The sequence below is a fragment of the Meleagris gallopavo genome, chromosome Z, assembly GCF_000146605.3.
Source record: "Meleagris gallopavo isolate NT-WF06-2002-E0010 breed Aviagen turkey brand Nicholas breeding stock chromosome Z, Turkey_5.1, whole genome shotgun sequence".
Classification (NCBI taxonomy): Eukaryota; Metazoa; Chordata; class Aves; order Galliformes; family Phasianidae; genus Meleagris; species Meleagris gallopavo.
In genome coordinates this window covers 18,999,003-19,016,454 of record NC_015041.2, presented here as the reverse complement: position 1 = coordinate 19,016,454, position 17,452 = coordinate 18,999,003, and the positions used below count along the sequence as shown (strand labels likewise).

Here is a 17,452-nt window from a genome sequence, read left to right as displayed (position 1 = left end):
AGTACTTTGCCATTCATAAACAGAAAAAATGTAAGGATTTTAATCTCTACCCTGACACATGAGTTTAGTACACAGCAAAATGCCAACTTTCAGGAAAGTTAGTTCCATTTACCAAACACAAAGGCACTGTCATTCAAAAAGATTTTCCTCTTTTCTATCTAAATCCATGTGTCTAACCCGCTAGTTCTGTGTTTTTGTTGCTCTTTTTTTTAATGTTTTACTAAAAAGTATGTATTAAAAAAATCTTGTTACTTACATGCATTAGCTGTATTATATATTTTATATGTGGCACAAGACGATTCCTCTTCACTCAGTGAGGCCCAGACGAGCCACAAGGTTGGACACCCATGAGGGACAGCCAGACACAGCACAAACTCCATGCCAGCTTACTCCTGTGGACCTGTGTTTAATGCAGTAAAAGTTTATCATTATTTCTGAAGGGATATTCACTAGACATAGGAAAGACTGCTGCTTGGGTATAAATTTCCTTTCTCTGGGGAAGGCCTTTGTGCCCTCCCAGAACAATGTGTAACTGAGTGATGTTTAAAATCAGCTTTAAAGGGCAACACATGGTTTTAGCTGTAGTATTCACTACGTAAGATAAATTGTCTATGGAAAAAAACGTATACTAATTTTCAGTGCAGTCTTCACCTGACAAAAAGATATCAGCATAAAGTTACTTTCTTGTTCTTGTGATGAAGATCACAGATCATCCTTTCAGACCACTGCCTGCTTGAGTGGAGCTCTAAACCCTGAGTGAAGCTTTTCTCTCTATGCTTTTCTAGTGCTTAAGAATGTGAATCTTCAAGTACAGCACAAACCGACCTACTGCAGGAGTTGGCAAAAAAAAAAAAAAATCAGCAAAAAGGGCTGTTAGTCAACTTGCTCATTCATTCCCTCATGCATCCTATTTTTGCTTACAGGAAAATTATGTAATTAGAGCGTTTTTCCTCCTGGAATTGATGCTGTCTCCTGGAATTGATGCTGAAGTTTCTTCCTAGTTTTAATCCTCACTTTCCCTGCCCTGACATCTTCTCCCAGCATGCATACTTTCACCCACATCCTCCCTGTCTTCCACCCACCCCATCAGAATCAGGATTTTATATGCTCATTTCCTATAATAGCAATTTTAAAACTTGCATTTTTTTCTACAAGCAAAGCAATGAATAGTGTGAACAGCATGCAGTGTAAAATGTTCATGTAAGATGCTCAAAGCCTGATAGAAAATGGCCTAATAATTTTGACTTACTGGGCTGTGAATGGCTATATTTAAGTATGTAACCCCTCTTAACTTCTTTACACCATGGTGCAGTATAGTTCACTTAGCCTAAGAGGAGGATAATGACAGCTTTATACAGGATCTCATGTCACACCTTCAAGTTTTCTTTTTATCTCCTAGATTACACTCACATTAAAGCAATAGTGTGCATTAATCTGACCTCTGGCATTTGGGCCATACTAACCCACCAGTGCAGGTTTATGTACTTCACACCTCACACCCTATCAAGAAATTTGGCAGTGGCAGCTTGATAAGGATGCCATACTTTACTGAATGTGTTCTAAAAACAACATCTGCAAAACACTTCTCTGGGACACACTTTTTAATGACCTTCCTTACTTGTGTCCCTCTTCTTTAACTATTACCCATGTGGGTTCTCCAAGCTTCTGCAGCATCAGAAAGTGCTGTAAAGAAGCAGCAGTGAGAATTCTTAAGTTTATGCAAAAATGCTAGCACCTGGAGAAAGGAGGGGGAAATCTGTGGAAAGCCTATGACTTTCTGGAAACCCTAGAAACTGTTTATTTTAAGATGGTAAAATAACTCTTCTAAAAAGGGTTACATTTCTAATAAGACTGATCACATTTTTCATTTCAGTACTGGACTAATTAACAAATGAACCTGAATTACCAGCTACTTTAAAGTGAAAATTCTAGCAATGGGAGGTTTCTAGTATTGCAGCAGTTTAAGCAATCATTGCAATCCATTCAAATTCTCTTTTTATTAATGTGGCACTGATAGTGAAATAACACTCCTCAGATTCCTTATCCCAAGCTAGGATATGTATTGGCATATATGTATTGGAATATGTATTTCAAAAGGAGGAAAAATTAACCAATTCCTCAAATTAAACTTTCAAGAAAGTTGGGTCCATTCTAAATTGTCTTAATTCAATGACAGAGTGGCGCAGGAAGTCAATGGTTACTGCTGTAATGTTTATACGCCTTTTTATAAACCAATAATAATAATTATACTTTTGGAATGGTGTTTCTATTTTCTAATTCTATCCTTATTGAAAAAAAATCTCATTCTTTATGTTGAAAACTTTTTAATTATGATGGTGACTACTGTAATTAAAGTACAGACCAAAGTAAAGTCAGTTGTTTTATTAAATACATACAAAGCTTTACAGAATTTGGATAATGAATACACTGAGAGAATTTTAATGCACAATTTAAGAAACAAATGGTAGTCCAGATTCAAAACCAGACAATAGCGTCCTGAGGGATTCCTTTTCACACTTGTCCAGTGATATTTTTAAGATCTACAGCTTACAAAAGAGCTAGTGCTTTATTGCAGTCACTTTTCAAGGCAGCTCTGGCTAGCATTGCATTCATTTTATCTCCTTTCCTTTTTTTCTCTCATTATCTTCTTGCTTTCTTCTCTTCTCCTCTTAGTTACAGGATTCCGTGGATCATAGATCTCAAAAGTGTCTTCATCCTGCATGCTTGCATCTTTCACCTTTCTGCTCCTATCTTCAAACTGAAGAACATGTGACATCCTATGAAACAAATAAAACATGGCTCAAATACAGTGACAGAACAGTAAGTTATGATTTCTAATTATGATAAGCATGACAAAATTGTAGCACCATGCAGCACCATGTAGCAAAGAAGACCTAAGCTTTGCTATTTTTTTCCCTTTCTTATTAAATACTGGTATAACAGGATAACCACTTTTATGAAAACACATATTCACAAATACCAGCTGGAGTTTGCTCTGCTGGATTTTATTTCAAGAATTGAGCTCTCTTGTCTTGTCTTTTTCTATTTAATGTATCTTCCCAAATGTACTCAATAATTTTCCCAGGAACAGGCAGTGTTTCTTGAGAAACTTTTCCTATTAGTCACTTTGGACTTCCTTTCACAGTTATAGTTATGCAAAAAGAGAGAAGAGTTTGCATGGAAAACTAAGAAGGTGCACAGGTCAACATGGGAATGCCTGAATTACTACTCTTCCACCTTAAGCTGGCTCAGATCATACTTTTTAATTATTTCAATGCTAAACTAATGTTTCTTTCAACCTCAACTTTTTCTACTGTTGATTAGAATGTTATTTTCCCTTTTCAGCAAATTCCCTTTCCAGTCTGACTGATCATATTGCCATAATCTAGTCAAAAATTTCTTGTTAGCTGTATCCAGTGCCAGGAAGGCCTTAAGCTGATCAACTGTGGCCTTTTTAATAGAAACCTACAAGTTTTAGTTTGGACTAAAAACAAAGAGATAAATTATTTGTTCTGTCTAATGAGAAAGGGTTGGGGGAAAAGAGAACAAAAATACTACAGATGCTTACAATTTGACTGATTGTAAGTCTACTGGTCTTTACTGACAACCTTGTTACTTTTGTGTATCACAGAATGTAGTTTTAAGTATCAAAACTTGCCTGCAGGATTAATGCTGTTCACCAACAGCAGTGATATTTTAAATGAAAAGCACACATGATTACTTAATAAGACTATTGAATATAAAGTCACAGTAACACTGATACTTATGGACCAAAGGCAGCAGAATTAGAAAAAAACACCAAAAACTAATGATTTTTCAGTGCATAGAGACGTGACCAAGCAAAAAGGTCACTTAAGTCTGGACTCTATTTTAATCAACTGTAAACATTTCTTCAACTTCTTTAATGGGACAATAATAAGAATGATTTGAACATGAACAATTGAACTGAACATAAGCCTTTATGTCTTTACAACATTAGATATTGGTAAAGTTTTTATGAAATAGGAAGTCCATGAAAACCAAGTCAGAATCAGAATGAAACTCGTTTACTGATGAAAGATTGCTTTATCAGTCTCTCACAGCATCTAAGAGATCGTGAATAAAACAGATCTTTCAAAGAGCTCTAGTACAGATCTTCACAAGTAAAGGGAGAGAGCAGAATCAGGTCACTAGATGTGGATTACAATATTGTACTATTAAAGAAATTAGACAAAATTCAAAGCAACAGACTATATGAGTTGGAATGCTTTTGAAAAATCTTACATGCAGTAATTAAGATTTTTCAACACAATCTATTATTGTGTTGGGTTTCTTACATTTTTCTCTGAACAGTACTGAAAGTAGGGATGCATATTACCATGTCCTCTGAAAATATTTCTTAAGAGTTGTTTCCAGTGTATAGCATTCAGTAGTTTATAAACCTCATACACGAATTAAAAAAAAAAAAAAAAAATTTCTTAGTCATATCTACAATTCAGAGTAACATAATATACCATGAGAGTGATTCATGATTGTGTATTTGTAGTTTAATTATAAAAACACTGTATCAGCGTGGAGAGACTAAAGTAATTTATTTTAGTTAACATGCTTTTTTACATTTGTCATATTTTTTCGACATATTAAAGATGAGCATAAGAATATGTATATATATTTAAAAATATATACAAAATCACACTATTTTAGACTAAATTAAAATATAGTCCCAAAGAGATGGTGTCACTACTCACTATGTGGCTTTAGAGGATGTTACATGAATGTGTATAGTGCACTCTCAACCATTTAATCAGCTGGAGTTTCAAACTATGACATAGCATACTTGTAGAATACAACGCATTAAATCTCTCTCTCATTCTTGGGTCTGACCATAGAAATAAGATGCAGCAGATACAGACCACACAACACTTAATTTGTTTCGAAGAGCTGAAAGAAGTCACTCTCTCACTTCTATTCATAACTTTCCACTGAGGTGTTCCCAGTTGTGATTAAAAATAAGCCAACATTAAAAATTACTTTGAAACTCACTGAATGAATTTCAGATGCAGGGTCTCATAGGTAAAGTAAAAAAACCCAAAAGATTATAGTGAAGATTTTCAAAAGTACTTCCCTGGTTTGAACTTCAGCTTATTTTTGAAAGACACACATCTTCACAGGTATACCTGTTCTGCATCAATGTAAATGCTAAATCAGACTACATACTATTAAAAGAATAATTTCTTTTTTTTTTTCAAGAACATGGGAAGTATCTAGTTATCTAATTATATCTAGTATCTAATATCATAGTATCTAACTTTTTTGGAATTAATAAATTTAGAGTATCTTACTCAAGCAACTCCAGCAAGCCTGCACTTGCATAACTTTTCAAATGCTGAGATTGGGCTACAATTCCACAACTGCATATGGTATAAGTTTTCCTTCTTCAGTTTATAGCTCTCTTCCCTTCCTCATGCTCCCGAGTTCAGCAAAGAGCTGTCTGCCCCCTTGTGCTCTGCACTCACTGTGATGAAATCTCTAGCTTCATCTCTTCATCTCTGGACTTCCATAATCTACCACTCAACTTCTGCTTATCACCAACTTCTGACAGTTTATATTGCACTATGTAAGATACACGAATTTAAAATACTTTTTTTCTTCAAAATTTAAAGGATGAAAGGTGTCAGTTCTTCTACATTAAACTCGAAACCCAAACTTTTGCAATGCAGGGTGTTTTTCTAGCATGAATTAAATAGCTTGCCAAAACTGATGATTCTGGGCTAAGAGTACCTCAGAGGCAGCAAATCGGAGCTAGCTATCTTACCATGGATTTAGTGCTGGATAGTTTGAGTACTGATTTATTCCGTGTGCTAGGGCAGCATCTTTGCTTTTAGCTGCACCTATTTCCTGCAGTGTTAAAAAATGACATTCGGTACTCAGCTCTTTTGTGCATTCCAGAAATGAAATGTCTTGACACATTAGACCGAAATACCTGAACACATTTTAACTTGCATCAGAGACAACACAGTATTTCCAAAGGTAAGCAGATACACCCCTGGTACAGTGGCATTCTCAGATGATTCATCCAACAGTTGGCAAACAAGACTCCACAGTCAATAGCAGAGTATCTCCTCAGTGTCCTTAAACTGCAGTAACTAACACAATACCTTACTGATCAGTTTGATTGCTTTCTAGGAGGTAACAAGTGGGAGAATGTTGGCTGCCACACTAAAAAAAATCAGGATAGCAGACTTCAAGAGCTGTTGCATTATGATTAAGCTGTGTCCAGTAGCTAAAGCAGCATTTGCCAACTGGGCAGCAAAGGCCAGACCCTGCCTGCACGGTGCTCTGCAGGCAGGCTCAACCAGCTTATCTGAGAGACAGACTCTGTTCTATTGAACTACTGCGGTGCAAAGGTACTTATAAGAAAAGATAGGATATACAGTAATTCCTGTGATTTTGGGATGTGTGAGCCATGCACTGAATCTGAAACATGTGCCAGTTGCTGACAGCTGGCAGTCATTTTAAGTGCAGCATAAGCAGACATCAAGTATCACATCAGCTCTAGCCTTTCCTGCACTGCCCTTTGGGAGAAACCAAAGTGGCAACCAGGGAGTTTAATTATTTTCAGTATCAGTGATAACAAGGAAGCAGCGAAAATGCTTTTGCACTAGTGCTGAAGCTCTAAACTCCATGTACAACACAATGCCCAAATCACTCATTTTATACTAACTGAAGTGAAAAACTGCATCGTTTAATTTCACGCTTGTTAATCAATCTGGCACAGCTGTTGGCTGTTACCAACCCACCTGTTGCTCATTCAACCTTCCTTGTCCAAGTTACTATCCATGCCATGTCCTCCAGCACCTCAGTAACTTCCATAGAGTACCTGGGACATAAGCTTACACTAACCTATGTCAGTGTTTTAAACAGCTCAACTTTGCAGTAAATCCTCAACAGGCATGGAGAAATTCTGCCAACCCTGCTATAAGGGCAGCAACTTTTGGCAGAGAGGCACTAACATATCAAGCAGTTATAGTCAGAACTCATTTGGGGGTGCCTGCTAAAAGCATGGCAGCTGGTGACAGATCTTTTGTTTCTGTAATCAGCAGGCACTGAAGAATAAGAAATGCACAGTTCTTCACTCTCCAGATGCAGAACAATATGCTACTTAAAATGCACTACTTACTGTATGACTAAAGTGGAACACTGAACATGGGCAAAAATTATATACTTCTAAATGCGGATGAAATGAATTAAACAATTAAATACAGTTCTATACAATTTGCAATACTAGAATTCTGTAAGTTATTCCTGCAACAGTATCTTGCATTTTACAGGCTGTCTATAATAAGAGAGAAAGTAGAGACCAGTACGGACCTGATGAAGATCTATTGACTCAAAATGTGTAAAGATGAAAGTACAATCTGGGACAGGTCAGACAGAAGCTTTCTTAAATATGATCATAGTTACAGAACACTGGGTAGCATCTGCTCCTCTGCTCCCCTGTTTTCTGCTGACAACAAACTTATAGGCTGTTTCGGGGGAAGAAAAGGAAAGAAAAGGTACAGCAGCTATTCTAGTTAAAAAAAAACAGGTATTGTCCCAGGAAGAGGTGTGCTCCTTAAGTAACTTATAAGTGCTCCAGTTCTAAGAAGAGGCAGTGTGGAGGTGGCTGGCTCCTGCTGGAGCCTGCAGGAGTGGCACACCCAGTGTCATCTTAGCTCCCAAGTGGGGGAGTTGGAAACAATCACAGATGGTTAGCTTTTAGTTGAAAAGAATGTTCTGTTAGGATAAACTTCTTAGCCAGATGTCTCAAATCTTTAATACAAGTAATTTTATCAGTACAGACTGTAACAACCAATCCCACCTTTTTGTGCATTCAACATCACTTACAAGTAACATGCTATCTACTTTTCTCAATTATGACAAATGTTACATACACTGAAGAGAAAAAAAAAAGCAGTAATCAAGTACTACTGCTTCCCTTACATTATATTCTATTTGCAATGTACATTTTTCCTGCAACTACTGTAAATGTGTTTATTAAACGATGAACGTGGATGTAGGGATGTTACAATGCTTCCCTCCCGTCACCCTCATGATATATAGGCAGTGCATAAATGCGTAGTTCATGAAAAGATGAGAAAACAGATTAGTGAATCCGCAGATCAAGGCAAATGAGATCTCATTCCCAAGGAAAAAGCATGTTAGTTCTGGAAGAATGAGCTCACTGGCACTCTCTTCACTTCCAGCAGAGAAGCGGGTGGCACAGGAAGAGGAGAAACAGTTCAGAAATAGAGAGACAAAAAGAAAAATAAATTGAGGAAGGTAAATAATAACAAAAGGATAGGAATGAGAAACAGAGAAAAAGAGACTGATGAAAATGTAAATAAAATGAAAAAAAATCAATTTACAATTGAAAACAAGCAAAAAATGTAAATCAAAGCAAGGGTAGAAGAGTAAAATCAAGACAAAAAATGTCAAAACCATAAAACAATGAGAATTTTATAAGAGGAAATAATGATAAAATCTAAACTCGTTTCCACTTTTTTCAGAACTGAGATACTACAATCAAAACAAGCTTCTTGGCTCAGCCTGCTGTCACCACTTCTTGCTTAACAGTGTCCAAGAACTTTGCAGATAATTTTGTAAATGCAATCCAGCAGGACAGAGAAAATACATCTATGTTTGATGAAACCTGCAACCACCATTATTTTCATTAAGCAACAGAACTCCTGCTTCATTTCTATCTGCCCTATCTCACCATTGATCTTTGTTATTTTACTGTATGAGATAAACCATCATCACTCTTCATGCAAAGGAATCCTGTAATGCAAATTCCTCTCTCTTAGCTAGCATGAAAAGAATCTCTTTCCCAAGTATTCGAAGTAGGTTCTGATTCTTAAAGCAGTGAGTATTCATAGCGTTAAATACTCCCGTAGATACAGCTTCAAAACCAGATCCATCATTTTCATTCCCAGTGTTTCACACAGCTACCACGAAAAGAGATGTGCATAGGCAACAAGCTTCCATGAGAAATGTTTTGTCTCATTTGTTCATAGCATCGCTAGGCTAAATTATCTGTGAAGGTTGCTACCATTTTGTAGTACTTCCACTGTATCATACATAGTTTCAGTTTGGGCCTAGTTTACCAAAACTGTTTGATTTCTTGTCAAAAAAACTTATTATGCCTCCAAATAATATTCTCTGGTCATCAAGATTCTGCTGTCATTTTTATCGCTGTTAGATTTCACTTCTCTTTTTTTCATTGCTCAGTTCCTCTATGAACATTTCCTATCCTGAATAATTAGATCACTTGTCCCTTAAGCTTTAGTAAAATCTTGTTTCTCAAATTTAAAAAGACAAAACAAACAACGATAAAAGAAAACAACAAAACTTGCTGCTTGAAAGAGAAGTAAGATTTCCAGCCAAATCCAAATCATTAGTTATTCCACTGAGTTTAACAATAGAAAAATACTTAGGAAAGTATTCAGAAAACTGTTGCTGAAACACAAATATTTGCCATACTCAAGTAAGGTGAATATTTAATTCTACATCAAGGTAAGAATGTTTCAGTCAACTTGTTTTAGTTTATAAATATGGTACAGAGCACAGTTTTTGACTGAAATTTAAGAATAAATGCCAAATCTTTTTTTCACTGTGGCTGTAAATGTCATTCACAATCTCCACCCTCCAAGCACTCTTATGGGATTAACATGAAAGGAGTATTTTCTGATTTCAGATCAAGGGAGTGTTACAGTCTCCATTCATTCAGATATTAACAATGGAGGTGACATACTTTTGCTGCTATTGCACAGAGCAAGAACCTCCTCAATTCTCACCAAGGAAAACTGATTATAAATAAATTTAAAAAATATACTAAGTATTTTTACTCTTCTGTTAGGTTAACTGCATAAAATGATCAGAAGGGAACATTTGCAGATATTTCTAACATGCTGTTTTCTTGAGATATTCTGTTCAAATGCTATTTACTGACTTTTGTTCCAAAATATTCGTTGTGAAAATAATAAAAAAGCAATATTTTTACTAACTGTAACAAAACAACCTTCAGTATTTCAAAAGCTTCTAACAATTAAAAAAAAATTAGTATAATATACCTTTTCATTGCTCAAAATGTTGCTAAGCATTTTTTCTTTTGAAAGAGGATTTAAGTAAAATTCCAACTCAGCAATGAAAAAGATTATCCAGTTCTGAAGATATTGAAATCACTGGGTGAAAATTTGGACTTACCCTAAGTACCATAATTAGAAATAACCATGATGGTTTACGATCTCAAGCATTTTTTCTACAACAAAACCAACCCAACAACACAGCACCACAGTTATCCTATTGTTATGTTCTAACAGTTCAGTCACAACTAAAGAATACATTTACAGTATATCTTTATCCCCTTCAGAAAAATGTTAAGTAGCCTGATGAAAGAAGTTGGGTGCTTTAAATAGACAACTGCTCCTAGTAGAGTAGCCTGGTATAGAAGACTGTAATGCAAATTCCAGATGTTGTTCCAGACAGTGTACCAGCACAGAAAAACTTTATACAGCATTTACTATGAGGACATAAGAACGGCCATACCGGAATAAACCAATGAACCATCCAGTCTAGTATCCTGTCTCTGGCATGGACTTCTACAATATCTGATGGTCTAGAAGTCACCAAATGCCTCCCCAGGTTAACATAGTCAGGGAATATTGTATCACCAGAGCACAGAGTAGGAGGGAGGGGAAGAGACTGTTTCTAACACAAGAATACTGGATTTTCCTAACTTAGCATTCAACATTTTCTGGATGTGCTCCCTCCTCTTTTGTTATTTCCTCTTCCCATTCTGAATACATCCAAATCCATATGACTTAATCATGTTACTGAAACAGATGATGTTGGGGGGCTTAAAAAGGTGTGTAAATACTCAGGAAGCTTAAGCTAAGCTATTCAAGATTTAGAAGATTATTTCTTCATTCTTCACTAGATTTGTTGGCAATAAATAAAATGTAACATTTCCAGATAGTAACCGAAATACAAGATATCCCTTGAGTAAAGCATGGATCATCTCTGAATTTAAGTCAAACAGTAGTTGATTCCAGGCCCGGATGCTTAGTCCAAATAAACTTAGACATGGAGGAATTAACAGAAAATAAACAAACAAAAAACCCACCCCAAATGCCCTGAGTTTCTCAGGCATGCCAAACAGCTAGAAGCAATAAATATATAACTTCATCAGAAAAAAAAATTGTTAATACAATACTACTGACTGTTCAGCAGTGAGTGAGCAGCTAACATTTACATATCAAGGTCTGACTGCAGTCTAGTGGTAAAAGGTTGAAGGTGGATATAAAATTGGAAAGATTTATAGCAGAATGATTTTTTTCCATTCTTCCTTTAAAATGCTAAAACCCAAACAAACACTTGTATTTTGCTGAAGAGAAAAGAAACCCTTCTTTCCAATGTGTTTCTAATACAGACCTCTGGCATGCATTTATTCTTTGTAACAATCAAGTAAGTATTTTGTCTTCTTTTTTTTTTAAACTAAATGTAGTTGAGTAAATCAATGGCCTTAGCAGGAGAGCCCTAATATAGAGCCAGATTTTCCAGACTAGTGGAGGAACATTGGCTCAAATCTGGATGGGAGGAGGGGAGCAAACATGGCTTTAATCCATCTTTGTGCCTCACTGGCATAAATTACAGCAGCACTTTTTCTTTCGCTCCCCAAGCTAGCATCGGCATGTGAAACTGACTGCTGCTTAGCTTGCAGGAACTTACTGTGTTTGTCACAGCTAAGCTTCTACAGCTGAATCTGCAGAGACTGCTGCTAATCTTGAGGAAACCATATTTCATAGTCATTGATCTAAGGTATTATGGCAAAGAAAGATATAGCATTCTAGAAAATATATACAAAAAGGCTAGGTTTATGAAAGAAATACAACCTTTTTTTAGGTGTTTATCCAGAAGGATTTCACAATGCAAAGTTTGAGAGCAGAAACTGCATAAAGTAAGAAATAAAAAGTGGAAGACTTTTATGCGTAGTAAATATTAACACTGATTTATTTCTTAATACAAATGAAATCCTGTAATTTAAAAACTGATTGGCTGAGCTCAACATTTTACTGATTCCAAAACTGCAATTTCAATGAAAAAAAAAAAGTAACAAAGCAAAACAAAAATTCTAGTCTACTCTCTACAGTAGACACCAAAGTGATTGCATCTTGATGTTTTTTTTTAAGAACCATTTGTCTCTCTGTTGGACACAAAATATCTTACTAGAAGAGTATGAAATAAATAAAATACTGTATTCCCACTGTTGATTGCACCAGATTTCTCTTTGGCATCACGGTTAAATATTCTGAACCAAACTTTTCCTTGTATTATAAACAAAACCATTTTAAAAGACAATAAATGGCCTAACTACTGAGCTGGATAGAAAATACCTTTACTGAATGTACAGATTAATTTTTTGTTTGTGCTGGATTAAAATCTAAGTGTCTACAGACTGAGTAAAACATTATACAGTTAAATTGCAATGAATGTCCTAACAGAAGGAGGTTAGCAATAGCACACAATGCTCTCAAAATATTTAACTGGCCTCACTGGTAGTTTTTTGAAATTCAGGACTGGGAATAGATTACAAGATATGACATAAAGAAAACAGCCTGCACTTTAAATAATTAGCATTGAACTTCACTGAGATTTTTGTCCATAGAACACCTTAAATTACTAAAATAGACCCACTGAATTTTTATAGATGAAATTTGTCAAAAATAACTGGTAACAGTCATGTCAGCGTCAGTAATTTTTTAAAATCAGCAATGCGTTTCTGTTTGAGATGGAAGACCTTTCCTCTCGTAATTTTCACAATATCCTTTTTACTGTAATTTGAAAAGGTATTTTCAGGCATTAACTTACTCACTTTGATTTACAAATAGTCCTATTTTTCCTATTCCTCAAATTAAGTAAAGTTTAGAATAATGATCTATATATATTTAGATCAAGCACAGCTCAGACTCAGCAAAGGTAACTAACCATAAAAGAATTTTAAACTGAAAAATCATATGAAAACCATAATCTCATTTCAAATATGCCTCTTGCACATTCTTTCCTGTCCCACAGTTTATCTGAAAGCTGAATGTATTTGTTATTTCATATCAAAGGAAGACAGTAAGTTTCAGAGTCTAGACATCCTCCCAGAAATACTTAAGCTGACTGTCTCATTTACATTTATTGCTTCTAGTTTCGGCTATAAAAGTATTCCCTGGGGAAAGAAAAAGCCAAACACTCTGAAAGATCAAGCTTTGTAGTTTACATCCAGCACCTCAGATTTCACCCAGGAAATACTGTAGTGCTTTGGTCATGAAGCAGTGGCACCACGCACTGTAGTAAGATGAACTAGGTAGCATGCTGAAAGTCACACACAAATTCCAAATGGCTGGAGAGTGCATTGCTTAGAGCAGATAGAGACTACTGATCTCAAACAAGAAGAAATTATCAACATGTAGCTGCGTGCATAATGAAGGAAAAATTATTGGTTTCTGCTGTAAAACTAAATGCAACAATAATGTGAAACCACACTCACCAGGACTCAGACTACCATTCTGGAAATTAGTCTCAAGCAAGAACAGAATAGTGCCTCAATGCAAGGTCCAGTATATACCAAATACCTTCTGGTCCTCTTCCAGCATTTGCTGCCTCTTAGCTAACATGCACTTTAACTATGAACTTCACTTGTTTAGAATTGAATGGATGAGCATACACATTCAACATATTTAGCCAAAAAGACCCACGATTTGCGAGTCTATGTTACTTTCAGGACTTACAGGTATTGTAATCTTGATTGATTTAGTGTGTGATATATTTCTTTTTCAGTTGTACAGAATGCTGCTCCTTGTGAGTTTCAGGTTACTTGATCCTGACAGCTGAGCTTTATATACAAGTATGCTGATGGAGCTGGACTGTAAAACTTCTTGTGCATTTTGTCTGAGAATTCACAAACGAGGACCCTTTACAGTAACATGGTAAGCCCATTTGGCGATCAGGTGAACTTTAAAGAAGGAAAATGGTTTGTTGTTCTCTACAGAAAGTTCCATCAAGTCAAGAATTGTCAGGATTGTAAAACTCTCATGAGAACATAAATACCTAAATATGCCAATAAATATATCAGCTTCAGGAAGTCTATATGTGTTTCCAAAGATTCAAATGAGAATAGTGGAAGACACTCCAGAATTCTGATTACAGATATTTCAAATAGATTTTTGTAGCAGAGAATTTGTAACTTAGAAAAAAAACAATATTCCTTCTGGAAAAACGTAGATATAAAATAAAATAAAATAAAAATTTTATATATATATATGTTTATATATATATATGTCTATATGTTTAATAAGAATATAAAGCTGGTGAAAGTTCAGCTGGAAAGCCTGGTGTTTATGAATAGACAGCTATAGATTAACGTCAAGAGTGAAAAAACAAATTTGGTGGATTCACTTAGAAGAATGTAAGTACACAGTACATGCACAATATAAACTTAGTGAAGAAGGGTTTTGAAAATTTATTGGAGTATTCAGAATTTACACAATTTTAACAAGCTAGTAATAATATGAAAAATGGAGCACAACTCAGAAATATGAAGTTTGATGGCTGAATTTCAATTAACAACATAGAAATAGGGTAGAGACAGGCTAGGCAATCATTCAGTAGAAAAAAATGTGTGGATTAGAATGGATTAGAAACCAGGCATGAAAGAAAAAATGACAAATAAAGTAATCCTTCCACTGAACACTAACAAGTGTTGTATCTAGTCATGAACCACTCAGAAATCTCAGGAAGAATGAGAAATTGAGAAATAATAACATCTGTGGAAAAGCTAAAAATATTTTTTTTCAGGTGAAAGAAATGCATTTATGATTATTTTCATATGTGTTAAAAGAGCTTCAAAAAGAGAAAGCGAACTCTTTTGCAAAGTCCACTGTGCATTGGATATAAAATATTTGATATCATATAGAATCGTAGACTTTTAAGTTGGAAGGGACTGTCAAAGGACATCCAGTCCAACTCCCCAGCAATGGAACAGGGACAGCTATACCAGCATCAGATCTTGCACCTGAATGCAGAGGCCTGTCCAGCCTGACCTTGAATGTCTCCACAGGTGGGGCATCTACAGCCTCTCTGGGAAACTTGTTCCATTGCCTCACCACCCTTATTGTAAAAAATTTCTTCCTTATATCCAATCTAAATCTCCTCTTTTTATTTTGAAACCATTTCTCCTTGTCCTATCACAACACACCCTGCTAAAGAGTCTGTCCCCTTCTCTCTTACAGCCCCACTTTAGATACTTAAAGGCTGCTCTCAGGTCTCCCCAGAGCCCTCTCCAGGCTGAACAGTCCCAGCTCTCTCAACCCGTCCTCATAGGGGAGGTTTTCCATCCCTTGGATCATTTTTGTGCTTTCCTCTGGGCCTACACTAAATGGTCTATATCTCTCATGTACAGAAGGCTCCACATCTGGATACAGTACTTAAGCTGAGGTCTCACCTGTACAGAGTAGAGGGACAGGATCACCTCCCTTGACCTGCTGACCACACATCTTTTGATGCAGTCTAGATCCAGCTGACATTCTGGGCTGGCTCACGTCCAGCTTCCCATTCACCAGTACCAGAAGTTCTTCCTGGCAGGGATATGTTCCCTCCTTTCATTCCCAATCTTATACTGATAGCGCAACTCAGGTGCAAGACCTTGCACTGGGATTTATTTACTCTCATGAGGTTCACCTGGGCTCAAGCCTGTCTAGGACTCTCTGAATGGCATTCTGTCCCTTGGGTGCATCAACTGTACCATACAGCTTGGTATCATCTGCAAACGTACTGAGGATTCACTCAATCCCACTGTCAATGTCAATGATGAACATAGTAAGAAGCACTGGTCCTAGTACTGACTCCTGAGGCACAGCACTCTAGCTGGACATCGAGCCATTGACCACTCCTCTCTGCATATGGTCTCACAACCAGTTCCTTATTCACTGAACAGTCCACCTGTCAAATCCATATCTTTCCAATCTGGAGACAAGAGTGTTATGGAAGACCATGTCAAAGGCCTTACTTGAAGTCCAGATTGTATCAGCGGATCTTCCCTAATGATGCAGTTATACCATCACAAAAAGTGATGTGGTTGGTCAGGCAGGACTTGCCTAAGTGAAGCCATGCTGGTTTTCCCATATCACTTCCCTCTCTTCCATAGCTTCCAGGATGATCTGCTCCATGATATTCCCTGGCAAAGAAGTAAGACTGACAGGTGGGTAGTTCCCTAGGTCATCCTATCTTAAAAACGGATGCCACAATGTCTTTTTCCAGTCACTAGGGACTTCGTTCCCCCAGACATCTGCTAGAGATGCAGGCAAGCCAAGAGGCACCTGGAATGCACGAAGGATAACTTCCATAGTCAAGTAATAGAAGGCCCCACTAGGGGGAATGCAATATTGGACCTGTGCTCACCAGTGCAAATGAATTGATAGATGATATCAGGTTTGGAGGCTGCCTGGTATGTAGTGACCATGGTTGAGTTCATGGTCCGGAGGGATATTAAACAAAGAGTAAAATTAGAAGACTAAATTGTCAGAAAGCTAATTTCCAGCTCTTCAGGGAATTAGTAAACAAAACACCCTGGCAAAATGTCCTCCTGGGCATGGCAGAGGTGGCAGATCTTTAAGGAAGCTTTCCTTAGTGTGCAAGAGCTCTCCATCCCCAGGTGTAGCAAGTCAGGAAAGGAAGGCAAGAGACTGGCATGGCTGAACTGGGATCTGCTGGTCAAAATGAAGGGCAAGAAGAAAATGCACAGGTAGTGGAAATAAGGACAGGTACTGTGGGAAGACTATGAAGAAGCTACTAGGCTGTGTAGGAATGGGTCAGGAAAGCTGAGGCCCAGCTTGAACTGAACTTGGCAAAGGATGCCAAGAACAAGAAAGACTGCTACAGGTACCTCAACCAGAAGAGGAAAGTCCAGGAGGATGTATTCCCCCAAGCAAGTCAAACAGGCAAGCTGCTAACAACAGACAAGGAGAAGGCTGAGGTACTCAACAACATCTACAGATGTTATCTACCTGGACTTCAGCAAAGCCTATGATGTGGTCCCTCACCACATCCTTCTAGACTCAAGACTTGTAGAGGAATGGATTTGAAAGATGGACTGTTCGACAGATTAAGAACTGGTAGGCTGGTTGCAGACAAATGGTTGTGATCAATGGTTCCATGTCTCGGTGGAAGCTGGTCACAAGCTGTATCCCCCAAGGGTCAGTCTTGGAACAGGTGCTCTTCAACATCTTTATTAGTGACACAGACAAAGGAACTGAGTGCACCATCAGCATGATTGCAGATGACACCGATCTGAGTGGTGCAGTTGATACACTGGGGGGAAGGGAAGCCATGGAAGCCATCCAGAGGGACCTGGACAAGCTGGAAAAGTGGGCCCATGTGAACATAATGA

The 17,452-nt window shown here is 37.0% G+C and overlaps 1 protein-coding gene across 1 annotated transcript in view; it reads right to left on the bottom strand.

The window, feature by feature from the left end:
- Positions 1–2,367: 2,367 nt before the first annotated feature.
- The window catches only part of CWC27 (CWC27 spliceosome associated cyclophilin), a 108,005-nt gene continuing 92,920 nt past the window's right edge, over positions 2,368–17,452 (bottom strand). Inside the window, 1 exon segment of the mRNA XM_019610189.1 lies at positions 2,368–2,777. Coding sequence (XP_019465734.1) covers positions 2,615–2,777 — 163 coding nt within the window. The 3' untranslated portion in view covers positions 2,368–2,614.